Source organism: Mycteria americana, chromosome 4 (assembly GCF_035582795.1).
Source record: "Mycteria americana isolate JAX WOST 10 ecotype Jacksonville Zoo and Gardens chromosome 4, USCA_MyAme_1.0, whole genome shotgun sequence".
Classification (NCBI taxonomy): Eukaryota; Metazoa; Chordata; class Aves; order Ciconiiformes; family Ciconiidae; genus Mycteria; species Mycteria americana.
Genome location: NC_134368.1, coordinates 88,089,417 through 88,107,016, shown reverse-complemented (window position 1 = coordinate 88,107,016; position 17,600 = coordinate 88,089,417). Strand labels below are relative to the sequence as shown.

Genomic DNA, 17,600 nt, shown 5'->3' with positions numbered 1-17,600 from the left:
CCATACTTGCGACCACGTGTCTCTTCTTACAGCTACGATACATACTATCTTAAAAGAAATAAATGCACTATCTGTTTCCTGCGGTAAATGCTGTTGTTGGGCATGGTAGGGTGGGATTGGCTGCTGAGGTGACACCGCACAGCTTATGGTTCTGGGTTTTGACCTTGGATGGAGATACGAGCAGGTGGGGTAACTGATGTTGAGTTTGACTTTGGGGGGGGGGGAGGGAAAGCAACCAGTGCTGCAGCAGCCTGGCCTGGAGCCCACCACGGGCGGTTGCGGTACCTAACTGATAACTGGTCAAGATCCACTCTCCCTATGCAGAAACTGCATCAGATTTGCAACTTTTATTAGAAGTTTAGGTGCTGATAAAATACACCTTTTTCTTTTTTTCCCCAAAATAGTTTTCTGTTTTTCTGCCTTTTTTTTCCAGTTGGCTCAGATCACTTGTGAAATTTTGGAGAGTTTACAGGTCTAAAAGCAAGGTTTGTATTCTCCCCTCTAAAATACTGAGTTTTATGTAATGAACCGATAGTAAAGAGAGAGGACAATACTGTGAGAAAGATGAAGTAATAAATCTGCACGTTACCAGAACTCAGGTGGCAGTTAGCAGTATGCACGGTTTGCTGAAATGCATACAAATCTCAAATTTCCCCCCTTTTTGATACTTACGCTCCTGTGAGGCACATAATTATCTTTCTGTTTGGGCATAGTCATTTCAGTGCTAATTAGCATCCACACTTAGGTTTGCAGAGGTGGAAGTCTAGTTTGGTAAGCCTGCTTCTTTTAATGTGTACTGGTATCTGTTAAATTGTAATGAGTAATTTGAGCTCTTTGGGTAAGGTGAGAATGATCAGCAGCTAGAAAGATTGCTGCTTTGCTGTCAGTGCAGCACTGCTGTTTAGTATGAAGGGCACCTTTCTAGGCAGAGGTCCTGCTCTTCTGACCAAACTGCCCGGGTGAACTCAACAAATCTTAGCAAATCTAAAGCAAGGCTGAAAGGAAAGGAAGAACTTGAAAGAGCTACTAGCATCACTGAACTCGATCTCTGTAAAACTTCATTTGCTGCTTTAGAATTCCTGAGTGTTATGTGTTACTAGTGAGTAAAAAGGACTCTCTTTATATCGTTACGGTATGTGTAAGTGCATAAGAACCGTTTACTTTCTTGAGTAGTGATAAACGTTTGTGCAGTTTGAATACAAGCTGTGCTGCATACGGAGGTGCTTGAGAGCCTCTTTGGCTTCTAGATCTCACGACAATGGAGGAAGACACTGATAATGGCTATTGCTGGCTTGACAATGGTTATTTCTGTGAGATTAAGAAATAGTAGGTAGGCAGCCAGTGGTATAAAGCAGAAGAAAACCCAAACTTGCCTGTAAGTTTTAATTACGGAGTGATTAGCAGATTATTAAGGACTGGCAGTAAATCTAACCCTGGGTATGTATTCCAGTACTGTAATTGACTGTTACATAAATTATTAATTGGAATTACTTGAAATCCATTTTTAAGATTGAAATGTAACTGCAGTATTAGTTCAGTTTTATAATATTTATTTAAACATTAAAACTTTTTCATATAACTTACATAAATGTAAATGTTATTCAGTTTCTTTCCATGTTGCCCAATTTTCCAGTATCAGGCCTTTGTGAACAATGGAGGGGTTTTTAGATAACCCCCTTATCTTTTCCTCTGAAAGTCACCAATTTCTGTATAGTCACACTTCTTGTTCTAGATCCTGCTTGGTCTTTCTGGGTAAATGGAAAAATACTTCATAAAAAATAAATAAATTCAGGATTTAGAACTGTTTTGGTCAGCTGAAAACATCCCTCCAGCAGTCTTCTGTGGATGTGCTTGGTTTTCTGTAACACACTTGAAAACTCATACTTTCTCTTTCATTTGAAAAAACCCCATGTAGGTCATTAACTTTGCAAGAAGCTGTTGGAATAGGTTTAATATTTAACCTCTTGGTATTTCTTTAATATTAAACTTTTTCTTGCTGTACTCCAATAGGTGAACTCTTTACGGTTGGCAGTTGGTTTCACTCATATAAAGCCACTCTGCATCTTTTTTTTCCCCTCCATACCCTTGCTTTTAGGGCTTTTTAGCTGAAAGTAGTAATGGCTTCAGTTCGGTGATAATTTTGTGGGGTGTTGTTTGTTTGTTAGGGGTTTTTTTTATATTTTAGAAAATTTGGATTTTTCTTCTTGCCCTCTGTTAAAAAGGATGTTATATACCAGCTCGAACACCAAAACTGTCTTATTTAATGGAGGCAAATCCTGAGCAGAAGGACTTAAGATAGAGGTAGAAAATGGTTTTATATTATTAACTGTCTTGGAGAAATGTGTCATCCTCTGGCTTTGGATTTTCTTTCCTCTTTTCTCTCGGGACACTTGCCAATTTTTCATGCTCCTGGTATTCAGAAACAGCAGGTGCAGTAGACGTTGATCTTTTTTATTTATTTTGGCAAGTGATTTATTCTGGGAGTTCACTGCTGGAGTATGACTGGAAGTTAGTGGGAAGAGTCCTTGTGCTCTGGTTTTGATTAGCTGGCTTCCAACTGAGCACCACCTCATAATTTTCCTGACCCCTGTAAAGCCCCTCTGCCTAGGCGCTGCTCACTGCTTTGGGAGATGAGCAGAATCAGAAATCCCCATTGAAACAGGCAAGCCTCCACAGCTCTCCCTGTCTTGGTGGAAATACCTGATGTGCTGGAGGAGTTCATTGCTGAGGATGGTCGGAGCGAAGGGGCATCCGGGACTGAGCCCGGAGCTGGGCTGGTGTAGTTGTGTGGTGTTGCCCTGCTGATGGCACTGAGCACCTACTTCTCACCCCCTCCCAGTCTGCCATATGGGAGTTATGCTTGTGATTAATTGGCTTACAAAGTGCTGTTATCTATTTCCCTCATTCCTGCTAAATACAGACCTTCCAAGCTCCCTGCTTCTGTCTGGCCGGGGATGAAATGATGAGGCTTCATCCTGCAGGTTCCTGCCAAAAGTTCAATATAAGGTCAATGCCGTTTTTCCCAGTAAAAATGTCACTTAATCGGCATTTCTCTAATAGCATGATGTGTTAAATATCTCTGTGGCTTGGCAGGTCCTGTACATATATTTTCCTGTCCCTGTGGAAGATGCTTGCATTGAAAAGGGGAGTTGCATAATACATTTTTGAGAAGTGATTATTTTTTTAATCAGTTCTGAAGATACTGCAACCTACAGACTCCTGGGGAGGTGTGTTGTGTTATCTCTTGACGCTGATACACCTCAAGAGGAGAAAACCTAATGTTTGATTAATTGTTTGTAGTTATATTGGCAAATTTTTATGTTAGGTAGGTAGTGCTTTATAGTACCTTCATGAAGAGGAAAATATCCAATGCAATTCCCATTTAAAACATTACTGCTCGGTGAGGGTAGGGGTAGGAAGCGGTGGGGTGGTACTGTTGTCATCCCGGGGAAGTACAGCTGTAGTTCCCATGGCTTTTGGTGGCATGTGTGTAACCCCAGCTGTGGAAAAGACTCCTTAGGGCTAAGGATTGCATCTTCCTGCACTGTGCTCCGGGCCTGTATCGGGTCAGGAGATCAAAGTACAGCTGGCATGCCTGCTTCTGGCAACCTGTTGGATCATGCCTAGCCTTTAGGCTCCTGGTACCTTTGACTTATACTGCTGATAGAAATGTTAACTGGTTTTGCATTTCCCAATCCTACACCTCCATTCATGGTTTTGTAATATCGCTATTATTGACAGGAGCAGTAGCTTAATACCGTGGGAATGCTTATAGTATGGGGAGATGTAATCAATGGTGGGTTTTTTTTCCAAGTTTGATTAATCATTTTTCTTGGATATTTCATTGACAAACCATTATTTACTTAATTTTAAAACCACACTTACCTAACGAGCGTTATCCTTCAGTGGGGCCCTGTTGAAGATAGCTGAGCATGGCTTGCTGATACCAATATTGAACGCTACGCCAAGCCTGTGTACTTCTGCACTTGCACAACCCCCTGCTGTGACTTGAAACCTGCAAGTTTCACGGAGGGGAGTGAAGTGGGATGGTGAGCGGGGCTCGGTGCTGGCATGCCCTTCAAATGGGAGATCCTGGGAGGGCAGCTGAGCTCTGTGGGGTGCTGCGGTTTTCTAGAAAGCCTCCAGTGAAAGCAAAGGCCTAAACTAAAAAGGCAATTTAATACTTTAAACACTCTGGTAGGTCAGGCCTTCATGCTGAGAGGTAAGCTGTTTCTTGTGTACTTTTCCCAACTTTATTGGAGAGTGAATAGGATTGCTGTCTAGTTCAGTTTAGCTACTGCTATTCACCGAGGAGGAGATGTTTTAGGGAAATCTCCAACACTCTAATTGAGGCAGCTTAAAAATCAAATCTATCTCTCCTGATGTCAGACAATGGTGCAGTATAGTGAAGATTTTGTATGCTACTGGTAATATTTGCAGCAAGTGATTTCCTCTCTCTTTCCCCAAAGTGTTATCTCTGTAAATTGAGCTTTGTGCCTAGAAACAGGGAAGCCTCTGAGTACTTCCCAGAACACTTCATCAGCCTGTGAATGTGGTGGTGTAGAGATCTCGATTAATTCTCCGTATTTCAGTTCCTTACTTCTTGCCTGTGGGTACCATAAGGTTTTGCTGTGCATCTTCAAGCTGTGGGCTTTGTCTGAGGAAAGAAAAACCCAAACCCCACAAAAAACATGTGTCTCTGCCTGAATGAAATTTTTTTGTGCGCACACTACTGCTGGTGATAATTAATTTAAAATTGTAGAGTTTTCTAAGTGATGGTTGGTAATCTCCTAGGCATTGGCTAAGACTTTCTAAAGACACATGTGGAGGAGGCTTCAAAACCAGTAAGAAAACTTTTCCTGTGAGAAACTTGATTTAAATAGTCAATGTACCTTGTGGTAATTTTCCAACCTTACTTGGGCTTGGTGCATCGTGCTTATAAATGTTTCAAAGTCAGGCCACTTGCAGAAGCTGCAGTAGGAGAAAATTGGGGCATCATTCAGAAAGCTCAATATTATATAGTAGCAATACAAATATGAGATGCTCTGTTGATGAGCTGGTAACCCACATAACATTTAAAAAAAAAAAAACTAAGTCCTAAGAAATCTGTTGTAGGAGAGTTATAAGACTACGCTGTAAGGAGATAACAAGGACCGAGTAGCAGCGTTATCTGTTTCTCTTGTGCTTATTTATAAAGGACAGTGCGACAGGCTTGGGTTTCCATGTGCATTGGTTTGGCACGAGAAAAGAGCAGATTGTTTGGTTTGGCTTGTACTTGTTCCTCTGTCCTAGGAGGGTTAAAGTGACTGAGGAGCTTTCTGGCATGCCCTCTCTGTTCTTCTAATGCACTTTGCTTTCATCTGGCACATACAGCGTTTTATAGGCTTTACTCACCGAAACAGGGGGGGAGAAAAGTATTTTCCCTTTCCCCGGCAGCCTGCTACTGTCGGGAACTGTGTATGTTTAGGACGGCAGTGGGGTTTTCAGCGTAGGTTAGGGTTTTCAGCACAGGTTAGAGTTTGTGCTCGAGTGCATGCTCAAATGCTGATTTATGTAGGTTCAGAATCAAGTACTTCTAAAAGTGCTTCAGTGGAAGTTGTGATGTTCACATATGTAGTACTAACTCCTGTTATATCACTTGTTCTCGTACACAAAATGTAATTTTTGAAAGCTCAAAGTAGTGAAGTTAGTTCTTATTCGATGGTAGCATCTTCCTGCCAGATTTTGACTTTCTACCCCCATGTGTCTGATCAGTGTTGATACTAAAGAAAAACATGGCATGAATTTGCATGTCCCTTTAGGATGAAAAAAAAATCTTTCTCTCTTCTATTCCCATTGGCTTATATGAAAACAAAACGGCAGAAAATGTTATCCTTCAATCAGAATAGAGAGTTGCAACTTAAAGGAGGACAGCTTGAAAGCTGTGGGCGACTGTCAGACAAGACGTTGCGGTAAAAATACTCATAACCATGTTAACAGTAGTGTCAAGTGTGGCACGGTCAAACCAGAAAATTAAAATGGACGTATTAGAAGTGCCTGTTGAGAGGGCAAGACTGAATTGTATTTGAGAGTCATCTTATATCCTACGCACTGAAAATCACCAGTGCATCCTTTGGGTCTCGTGTGTGAACAAATAGAGGATTTGAGCCTTTGGGTCTTTGAACTTAGCATCTTTCTTATTCACTTAACTGCATTATTGTCGTTGTAATATATTGTGCTTTTAAATATAATCCCAAACGTAGCAGGGTCCAGCTTTCAGAGCTGACTTGAAGATCTTACGGCTGTTGGATGGCATATATAATTCGCAAGCGGTGCATGTGGTATCTCCATGGATACCAACCTGTTTTTCCTGCCATTTAATGCAGGTGCCATATCGGTGTCTGTGTTGGAAGAAGTCTCATGTCTACCCCTAATGCCAGATGGGAGAGGAGGGGAAAATAAAGATCTCGCTGGAAACCGAGCAGTACCAAATGCACGCTGAAGCTGAGTGGCTCTGTTTTTCCCTGTGACCGCTGCAAAGATGTCTTCAAAATAGGGACATGTGATTAGCTTTCATGGGACAGCCACATAATAACTTTTTTTAAATTCCCAGGTAGCATACAAACCTGTTTTCTGTTGATGTAATGCTTTTATTTCTCATTTCAGCTATGAAGCCGTACACTCCAGCTTTCATTCTCCTGTGGAGTGCTGTCGGGATAGCGAGGGCTGCCAAAATTGTTGTTGTGCCGCCAATTATGTTTGAAAGCCATCTTTATATTTTCAAGACTCTGGCCTCAGCCTTGCATGACCAAGGTCACCAGACAGTGTTTCTCCTCTCTGAGGGCAGAGAGATTCCTCCATCTAATCACTATAGACTTCAGCGCTACCCAGGGATCTTTAACAGCAGCACCTCGGATGACTTTCTCCAGTCCAAGATGAGGAGTATCTTCTCTGGGAGACTGACAGCCCTCGAACTGTTTGATATCCTGGACCACTACTCCAAGAACTGCGACATGATCGTTGGCAACCAAAACCTCATGCGTGCCCTGAAACAGGAGAAATTTGACCTGCTCCTGGTAGATCCCAATGAGATGTGTGGATTTGTTATAGCTCATCTTTTAGGGGTTAAATATGCCGTCTTTTCCACTGGCCTCTGGTATCCAGCAGAAGTGGGTGCTCCAGCTCCCCTGTCTTACGTTCCAGAATTTAACTCGCTGCTCACAGATCACATGAACCTATTTGAGAGGATTAAAAATACTGTTGTTTATCTTATTTCAAGATTTGGAGTCAGTTTTTTGGTTCTGCCAAAATATGAAAGGATAATGCAGAAATACAAGGTTCTGCCAGAACGGTCCATGTACGACTTGGTTCATGGATCCAGCCTGTGGATGCTTTGTACTGATGTAGCACTGGAGTTTCCAAGACCTACGCTACCCAATGTTGTTTATGTGGGAGGAATCCTAACCAAACCAGCCAGCCCTCTGCCAGAAGTAAGGTTTGCTGAGCTTTACAAGTAATTTCTGTGGTATCTGGTTGACCTCGTGTGATGAGTGGCAGTTTTTAAGCCGTGAATTTCAAATGGGATCTGGTGTCTTTTGTTGCTGCTTGGTGAAATATACCCTTGAAGTCACTGGAAGTAGCTTGGGGTGGTGGTGAGGGGAACTATCGGACACAAACTTACCAAAATGAGTCTTTTGTGGTTGCAGGAAGTATTCTGCTTTTGAGTAAGGTGCTTAATGGTACAGTAGAGGAAAAAACAGTGCACGCTATCTTGGAGATTACATTTGTAGCTTCTAACCAAGTGTGGGTTAAAATGGGAAGAAAGGAGAACGGATGAATAGTGCTTACGCTTAAAGAAGCCTGCTGATAGGTTATACTATCTAATTTCATGGTATTAGTGTTTTGATGGAGACTTTGCTTCCCTGGGTTTGATAGGTAAAAATGTCTTTAAAACTAGTTGTATATAAGCATGAAGAAACTGTGTATAGGCCAAGAAATGGAGATGATACGAGTTGACATAAATGGCACCACTGCTGTACTCGGATATGAATTTTTGCTGTATGCTTCCTGGTCATCAGGTACCAAACTTCAGACTGAAATAGTGGTGGTGACTGGATTGATTCCAGAAATCCTGACTGCACAGATTAATTAAGTTTGATTACTTCAGTGTACCATGTGATCTTTGATACCTGATATCCAAGAATGCCTCTGTTCAGCAACACAACAGTGAGTGACAGGCAAAACAAAATTTCACAGAAAGCCATGTCATTTACACTTCTATGTATGTACACATAAACAAATAGATCTTGAATTGGAGATGAGTATTAATGGATGCTTCTGGCTGGGTGATAAATAGGTAGGTAGACTTGCAGTGCTTAACAATTTGCTTCTAAAAATGCCTTGTTCAGCCTTTGCTTTTTGCATGAAAACTGCCAGGCCCACTTTTCATCTGTTTTAGTCTGAAAATTGGTTGTGGAAGGCTAGGGTGGTTTGGGGGGTTTTTTTGGGTGGTGTTTTTTTTTTTTTTCCCTTTGCACTGTTGGCAGTGTCTTGACTTAGCACTACCTTTTTTCACCAACTCTGAAAACATCAGACAATTCTCTGATTTGGGCTGCAGGCTGTGGAGTGCTGAGCCAATTCCTTCATCTGTTTTTCCTCCCCTGTTCAACTTTAAATGCATCTGAGCTGAACGAGAGCAGGCACTTGTGTTGTAGTCTGAACGCGCTAGTGATTATATCCCAACATACGCTATTGTCTGTTCGCCAAGGCGTCAGAGGAGATGACCGTAACAGTGCTGCTTCTAGCTGGTTCTTCATGGGTGTACATGAATGCATTTGTGGCTAGAAAGTGTCAGGCTGCACAGATATCCTGAGAAAGCAGACTAAAGGTAGCCCTGTGCTGTCTAAACAAAGTTCAGCCCTATTCTCTCCAGGAAAACCTTGCTGCCTGGATTGAGTTTCAGCTCTTCTTTTTCCAAACCAATATTTTCTTGTTCTGTAAGAAGAAAAATGTCTTTGTTGTATGATAAATTTGGGCACTACGTCAACATTGTCTATTTTTTATCTCTGTAGATTGGTCTTTAGGGTAAAAAAAATTAACTGTTCTCAAAAGCAGATACTTTCTTTGTTATAAAATGGAGTGGAAGAAAAGGAAAGGAGCAGTTTTCTTTCAATGTTTTGCTATAGAGATGTGTGTGTATAGAGATATATATTTGTAAACACATATATGAATATATATTTGGAGGTTTTTGAGAATATATTTCTGTGTACTTTCTAAATTTACTCTGGAACCACAGATGTTAACCTGTTACAATATTTTATGATGCAAGAAGGTGGAACAGTAAGTAAAATGTTTAATTTTACTTACCAGTAAAGTTTGTTTAAGTAAAAAATGTTTAAGTTTACTTACCACTGGCACCAGACTGCCAGTAACCTTGAAATAGACCTGTAGGTAGAGTACATGCTGGCAAATACCTATTACAGTGGGGGGGGGGGAAAAACCCTGTAATTATTTGTGAACCGAATTATTTACCTTCTCTTCAGTTTTATCGGGTAATTCATTCTTAGAATGTTCTAAGCATGGCATTTGATTTGAATGCAAGAGAGACAAAGTGAGTGTGTTCATCTTTTCCCATATAATTTGTCCATGCCTAAACTGTTACGCATAATCCACTGTGGCACGTATTGTAGGTAAATTATTGGGCAATCAGTTTGTTTTTACTGAACAGGTAGATAAAATTCATAACTGTTGCTTTCTTCTGGCAGATTAAAATTGGATAGCTAGTGCTGTGGCTGTTTTCAGCTATTACTGCATCTCTAAGGCAGAAGCCTTTGCTAATTTATTTTCTGCGGGTTTTAGCCTGGTGCATTAAGGTAAGCCAGAAGCAGAGCTGGTTCACGTTTCTATGCTAGGCTGGAAATGGTGATGCTTCAGGAGCCGTCTTGTAAATGAAAGCGATGTTCTTGCCCAGAGATCATCATCAGAAAAGAGGGCCATGTGGCTGGAGATAACAGCTTCAGCAGGCAAATTTAAGCGACTTTTACAAGCCTTTCAGGTCTCTTATATTCTCCAAAACTACTTATAAGTAGCCTAGTCCACTCTTTCTGGTAGAAAAGTATTAGGAAAAAAATAGTCTGTGTTGTTTCTTCAAGTCCAAAATACCTGCTCAACACAAAATACTCGGGCACCTCAGCAGGGGCACTGCTGCCTTGTTGGCAGTCAGTTATTTTGGGGGGGGGCAGGGGGGGTGAAAAAGGAAAAGAAGTAGTTTGTTTAACCAAATCAGAATTCTTACACATAACTGAAAAGCTCTAGTTTTCTGCTAATAAGTAACATCTTAAAAAGAAAAGGCAGAGAGTAATAATTAAACAGTCAAAGAGGAGGCAAAGGTCAAGGCCTTTAAAATTGTTATGGGATGGCTGTTGTTTAATTGTAGGGGATGTGGTAGCTCTGTTTTGTGGTTGTTCAGAGTCTGCACCTGTGTTTTCTTTAAGCTTCCTTTAAAGAAAAGTTAGAAAAACACAGCTTTAAAGGTAGGATGTAGCAGGGGGTGCTGAACATCCATGTCATGTAACAGTGGGTGTGTGAGGGGAAACAAACCTGACTCTTGCTTTGCTCTGTCCCTGTCCCATCTGCATTAATATTTAGGTTCAGGGCAATAGAATGGTTTTGTAAATCCCCTAATCATCCCCACTTACTGCATGCGGGTTCCCTTTGTAGAGTACCTTTGGTGCAGGTAAACTAGATTTATTTTGGAGGATGTTAAGCTGGAAGCTTTATTTCACCTGCAAACCAAATGCTTCCTGGTGTCTGATAGGAGACATAAGGGTCTGTAGCAGCATTGGGCATTTTGGAGGGCTTTAAGCGATGAGCTTCGTGGGGGGATGCTCAGATGGGGGGACCACAATAGATGTAGCCAAAGTCAAGCTGCTGGAGCGTGCACAGTGTATATGCAGAGCCCCTGCTGTGCTGGCACCATGCTCAGGGAGGGACAGGCTGCAGCCCCTGCAGGGACTGTGTCTTAGCTGTGCATCTTGCGCATCACCTATGAAGGGAACTGGCCTTACTAGGGCATATCCTTACTGCCTGGCACAGATCAGAAGCTAGCAGTAGCTGATCATGCAGTTATCTCCTGTGGCGGGCATGATTTTTAGCTGCTGCTGAGCTTTATAGCAATTATGGCTGCAGTGTGCAGCACCCGGCTGTGGTACGCAAACTGCGAATGTGTCTTCGGGTTGCAGCCTACCCGGATGCGTCAGGCAGCCTTTGCCAGGCTCCAATCCTCCTTTTTGCTCTCCCTCTAAAGCAGTGCCCCGATGTCCCCATGCGCTTGGTGCAGTGTCCCTCGGCGTGGTTGCAGTGATCAGCGTGCCGAGGAGCGGGAGCCAAGAGCCAGCGAGGAGAGCAGCGGGTCCTTTGGAGGTCATCGCTCTACCCGGCTCCCTGCGGTGCCTTGCGGCATGGCACAGGCAGCTGGGAGCTTTCTCCGCGGTGTAGCAGGGTTAGTCTTGCCCTTTACAGAGAGGCACTATGTCAGTCAGTGACTGAAATTCCCGATGATGGCACATTTCCTCCTGTGCTCTTCTGATCCCTGCTGCAGGTGGATGAAGCTGGACATAACTTGTGTCAGTTGTATTTCATTGTGGTAGAAGGACTGATCATTGCTTTGCAAAGCTCAGTGTAGGCAACAGACACCACACAGTTAGGAGTCGTCTTCTGTGGTAGCTAGCGTGCTATTTTTGCTGGTTAAAGCGCATGGATTTAGAAGGTGGTTCTTTCATTAATAGTGTGGTCTGTAAAAGACAAGGAGATGGTTAATGTGACTGCACCCATTACCCGTAAGTGAATAAAATCTTACATGCACATGAGAGAGTCCAGGGTTTGTATAGTTAACTCCAAAAAGAGTGTATTTTGAATTACATAGAGGACAGTGTGGGCAGAATTAGCCTTAAAAGCTAGAGACAGACTGAATATCAAGTCTTTAAGGTCATCGCTGACTTAAACTATTAAGTGTGTAGTGTTACCTGGCAGTATTTTCCAGATAACTGGCAGCAGCCATTAGTAAAGAAAAAGGCTCCTCTGCCTCTTTCTTATTAGACTCCTCTGGAGGGATCTTGTGAAGCTGAATAAAGCTGGCTTTTTAAAGTAACACACATTTTAAGAAACAATGGAGAAACCTCTGCTGTGGCATTTATATCTTGCGACTAAGCTGATACGTAGTTAGGCATTAATCAGCCTGATAAGATAGGTCCTTGAATCAGGGTAGAAACCCAACGGGTGCTACAAGCAGCCGCCTTGGGAAATACCCGGTCCCTGGTGAGGAGGGGACAGAGGACACTGGCAATGAGCAGGCATCTTGGCTGCAAGAAAAGCAGCTGAACGGTGTTTCAAAAGGACTCCTTTCTATCAACTAGTTGATGATGTAGGTGCGTTTGGACATAGGTCGGATCCTGCAGTTTGGATACAGTTGTACTTGAGAACCTGTGTCAGTGTTTACAAAAAAAAAAAATCACCAACTAAAATGACCATACCCTGTAGTTTTAAGCTGAGCTGCTGCTTTTTCACATCTGCACAGTTTTTAAAGTTTCATAACTACGTCTGTGTAACTTAAGCTTTTTTTCAATGCGGATCTTGAGATGGTACTTTGGATTGAATGACATTTGTCGTTGATAGGAAAAGAGAAACAAATGACGGTTCATTTTTTTAAATTCTTCTGTACCTGAGTAAATGTAATTTATGATACAAAGGAGGGTGTTCATGTTTCAGAATTAGAAGCTGTCCTTTCAGCCATAGCTGTCAGCAAATAGTAATTACAGTAACTTACTTGCTCCTCCCTATAGATCTCTTACCTAATCTTGTTGTTATATAGATCTAGATCTATGTAACAAATTGGTGGCTTTGAGATATCTCCACTAAAAAGTTTTCTTTTTTTCTGAGTCTTGCTGACAGTGGTATGTTTACTAGGCATATTAGCTGATACTGGTATTTATCTTTAAAATTAGGTGGAAGAATAGAGAGACATTTTATTCCTTAGATCAGATTCTTCTCCTTCATTCAAATTCAAGGACACTGTCTATAAACTCTTGCAGACTGCAGCACTAGATTTTTGTGCATGGCATAGCACCATCACTTTTTTTTTTAAGTCTGGGGAATAGTTCTTACAGAGCTACTTTTGACAGTAAATTTCTGGTGATGTGAAGCAATTGTAGAGCTGTTTTAAAATGCATGTGATTGTCAGCTGGGGAGGCAAAAAGTCTTTTAAGGATGATAGAGATTATGGGGCACTGTGTAAATTCCATGCCAAACCGTATGATCATGTATTTTAGTTCTGAAATATGTTTCCACATAAAGCTTCTTTTCCCCCACCCCCAACAATTGATCTTTTGCTACACAAGTAGGCGTTGCCTGAACTCTTCACGTACCCACAGTCATAAAACTGCTGTAGTCTCCAGTCTCAGATGCTCTAGTATGGCTAGGTTAACAAACCGTGTCTATTCCTGCTATACTGCTGCATTTTAAATTTGGGAAGATACGTGACTCAGCATCTACCTGTGTAGCATAAGGCACAGGGAAAAGGATGCAGGGCTGAATTCAGAAGTCAGTCCAGTATCTCCAGTAAAACTTGGTCAGGAAGGCAGGTCCTCCAAGTACACGTGCCACAAGTAAGCTGGCATCCAGTGATCTGATGAACGAACTGCAAACCTCTTCAGCAAGCCTGTGCTGTCCATCAAAAAGCAAGTTTGCTTGGTTCATGGATAGTAGTACGAGGTCGTTGTTTCTCAGCTCAAATGATTGTGTGTATTGGGAATAGAAAATGCAAGGTTCAGACCTTGGATGTTGCATAGGTCCAACAATGAAAGTTAAAAGCAACAGAAGTTGTTTTACCATATTTCTTTATTTACAAAAAATCAAACAGGTTAATATAAGTTACTATTATAAGCAGGTTTTCTGGTTTTAAATATTCTAATTCATAATTTTTGTATTGGAATGTACAAATCAACAAGATGTATTCACTTTGGTAGTGTTGCAGTGCTTTAACTGTGAGTGTCACTTGCAAGTTTTTAAGACTGACCTGTGTGTAGGCCAAATATTGAGCTAGTATTTTTTTCCATGGTCTACTTCTCTAGCATACTACAGGATAATTTCTAACATTATGTAGAGAAACAGAAGATAGGAACCATTTCCAAAGGCATACTTTTTTCTGTAGTATTTGGAATGTGCTTGAGTTTGAACACCGTGTTTGTATAATTTGGGAAATTGGGACGTGTTCAAAGCTGACATTTAAGAGCAGCAAGCCTAATTATTAATATTATTGACTTTAAAAAAATAATCTTTGTAATCAAGCCAACTTTTCTTTTCAGATGTTCTAGTTGCTTAAAGGTTATTTAAGTGAAATGGCTAACTTGTGTTTGGCTAACAGTCTGCTTGGGCAGTTATATATCCTGTGGCTGGGTTGGTGTTAGCACCCGTTATTTGGGCTGGTGAGATGTCTGCAGCAGGGACCACCGGCAGAGGATGGAGGCTTCTGAGGAAGAGCGGACCGTGACGGATGGGGAGGAGAAGGGACAGTGCCACGCCTGGCTCCCTGCCTGGTGTTAGTGGCCGAGAGCAGGTGGTACGTAACCTCTTCCGTGGTGTGGCTTCAAGCACCTCTTACCTGACCTTTTGAAGAGTGCTGGGAAAATCAGTAATGTATCATCAGCTTCTCTGCCTAAAAAAGCATCTGTCTTCCAAATAATGCCATTCTCATTAAAAGCTTGCCTTCAAGGGAATCATAGTGTCAGGGATTCAATTCGTGTTTGGCTGAAACCTGGTGTACAGTAATTTTTTCAGTGCCCAGGTTCAGTGGATGTACTTTACAGATGACCTAAAGTAAAGTCGTCTTTCATATCCTGACAGCGAGCTTGTTGTAGGTCACACCAGCACCTTGAACAGAAGTTTTTTTTTAACAATATCGTCCTAATGTTTTTATGTTTTTTTGGTTTTTTTTTCAAACTTCTGAGTAGAATTAATTTTTAACGCAGCAATACACCTCTGTCATTGAGTATTAACCTTCACCTGCAGTTTTGCTGCTGGTCGTAGCTCCGTTGCATCTCCCGGAGTTTGCCCAGGCCGTGCGCAGCCTGCGTGGGGGATGTTGCAAGGCAGCGTGCTGTGCCGGGGTCCGATAACCCTGGCCTGGGGAGGTGGAGGGGATTCGTCCTGCCTAGTGCTGTGCTGGCAGCCCTGCCTGCATCCAGACCTGGCAGGAGCAGGGGCCCTGTAAGAGGTGAAAACGGGGAGTTGCTCAGCGAGTGCCGCTGTGGGGCTTGGTCTCTCTTCGTGCTTCTTGCAAAAAGGTGGTGAGAGGGAATGGGCGTAGATGGGGCCCTCCTAAGAGTTTCTGAGAGCAATTCTGGTCACCTCAACCAAGTGGAGGAGCAGAAGAGGAGATTAGGGAGGTTTTATTGAAGGATGTGAGATCTTATCACTTACACAGTCTCAGAAGCCAGCTGATCTTAAGCTTCTTAAAGAAGGGCTGATGACTGATGGCCTGTTTAAAATACATAAATATTATAAAAAAATATATGTATATTATGTGTGTATATATTTGTGTGTGTATACATACAGGCACATATATGCATGCGTGTATATCTATATTTATAAATATTAGAGAGAAGGGAGGAGGTAAGTTCCAGGGAGAAAGAAAAGCTATTTAATCTGAAGAGGAAATGAAGAAGAACTTGCCATTATTAAGTCAAAGCTGCAGTTAGAATTATATCTCCTACCATCCACAGAGCGCAGGTGTCATACTGGAACAATAAAAGACAAAATTTCTCACCTAAATTAGTTTGTAATGTGGATTTATGGATGGGGCTGTATGTCAGTATCTGTAATGCAGAGGTCTGGATTTAAAATTCGGCTTCTTTTCAATTTCCTTCTTACTGCAATTTAATTTGACCCGATGTTCTATAGACAGAGTAAGTAAAAACAGTCTCCATACTTAAAACTGTCTTTTCTTAACTGTTACTTGTACAGCTTCTCTGCTACATATGCAGCTCCTGAAACTGTAGGAGGACTGGCAAAACCTTGGTTTGCATTTACATTTAATAATCGTAAACTTTTCTATGTATGCTTGCAAGTTATAGGATGGGGTATCATCCTTGGGAATGTGAATGTTGGGGGGTTTTTTTGGTATTTTTTAACAGAATATTGCCTCTGCGGTAATGCCAACAAGTTTTTTAATTCGAATCCTGGATTTGAGGGTACCTCTGCTGCACCTGCTACTCTATGCAGTGATTTTAATAACCTCTCTTGAAGGGCAAACTTCTTATTTTCGACTACCTTCCATTCATTTGAAAGGCAAAGTTGCTTTCCTAGGGCGCTTGCCAAAGGTCCAGTGAGTAATGGATTTTTGACGGAGAGTGTTGCATCAGGGAAGTACTTGCGTGGCAGTTTTCTGGTTGACCTTTAGTTTTAGGTAGACCGTGTTCTTGGAGGCTTCATTGGATACGCCTGTAACTCTAGAGAGGGCTGAGATATGGGAGAAAAGACAAATGCTTGCGGTACTGTATTTCTTGCCTGCGTTTTTGAGTCTGAATTTCATTCCCCTTTAAAGTTAAATAGACTTAAACATTCTGTCGGTATTGGTTAAATGGGAGAAGGCAATCGAGGTCAGGGACAAGAAAATGCAACATTTTAGACATTGAAAAGCCTGATAAGGCTTTAAAGACTTTTTCTTCCCAAATGAATTTTGATAAGCCAAATATGCAGTGTGTATATATGTACCAAATAACTAGTGAGAAACATAAAGGGAAAAAATCTGTATTTCAGCAGGGCTGAATCTGTGGCTAATATTATTGAAGAAGCACTTTATCAACAGCATTGTTAGATTAATATGTGACGACAGTGCACTTCGTAGTGCTTGGGGTCCTAATAGAAAACAGTCTGATCTTTTAGTTTATTTCCCAACTGAGCGTGTTAGCGTGGCTTTAACCAGCAAGAAAATAGAGGAATTTAGTCTAATGCCATAATCTGAGTAGGCTTTTAAAAAATTTCTACAAAGTATTGTTTTTGGAATTATCTTACTCTATGCTAATATGAACTACAAAATATGAAAAAATAATGTGAATATTAACTGCATGGACTTTGTGTCTGGTAGATCTCATTAATAGAATGAAATTTATCAGCATCTTAGTAGTGTATGGTGCAGGTCAGCCAACATCCATATATCTAGGGCAGACAGGATATAAACTTACAGAGACTTTACAAATACCCCACCTTTTCTGTTTCATTTTTAGCAGTTTCAGTTTGACTTCAGACAGCAGAATAAATGGAGAGGAGAGGGGGAGAGACCGGAAAAAAATACATTTAGTTACAAGTTCACAACAGAGAGGAGGTTGGTGGCTGACAGCAACTTGTGCCTGAGGAAGAGAACACTTAACTTGCAATTAATCCAGAGGGAAATGGGGTGGGGAAGGATCTTGTCCTGGTTGGGAGCAGCGTGGCTGCTGTCAATTGAACTGACTGAGCCTGATGATATGAAAAGGAACAAACCCTGATAAAATGGGGCGAGCGCGTTTGCCTCGTGGCCATCGCTTTTAAAAGGCAGGAATTTAGTTAGGGGAAAAATAACCTTCAGA

The 17,600-nt window shown here is 41.6% G+C and overlaps 1 protein-coding gene across 1 annotated transcript in view; it reads left to right on the top strand.

Moving 5' to 3' along the window:
- Positions 1-17,600, top strand: part of UGT8 (UDP glycosyltransferase 8) — a 47,985-nt gene that overhangs the window by 13,684 nt on the left and 16,701 nt on the right. The window contains exon 2 of the mRNA XM_075499318.1: positions 6,646-7,469. Within this exon, the coding sequence (XP_075355433.1) occupies positions 6,648-7,469 (822 nt within the window). The 5' untranslated portion in view covers positions 6,646-6,647. The remainder of the gene's footprint in view (positions 1-6,645; positions 7,470-17,600) is intronic.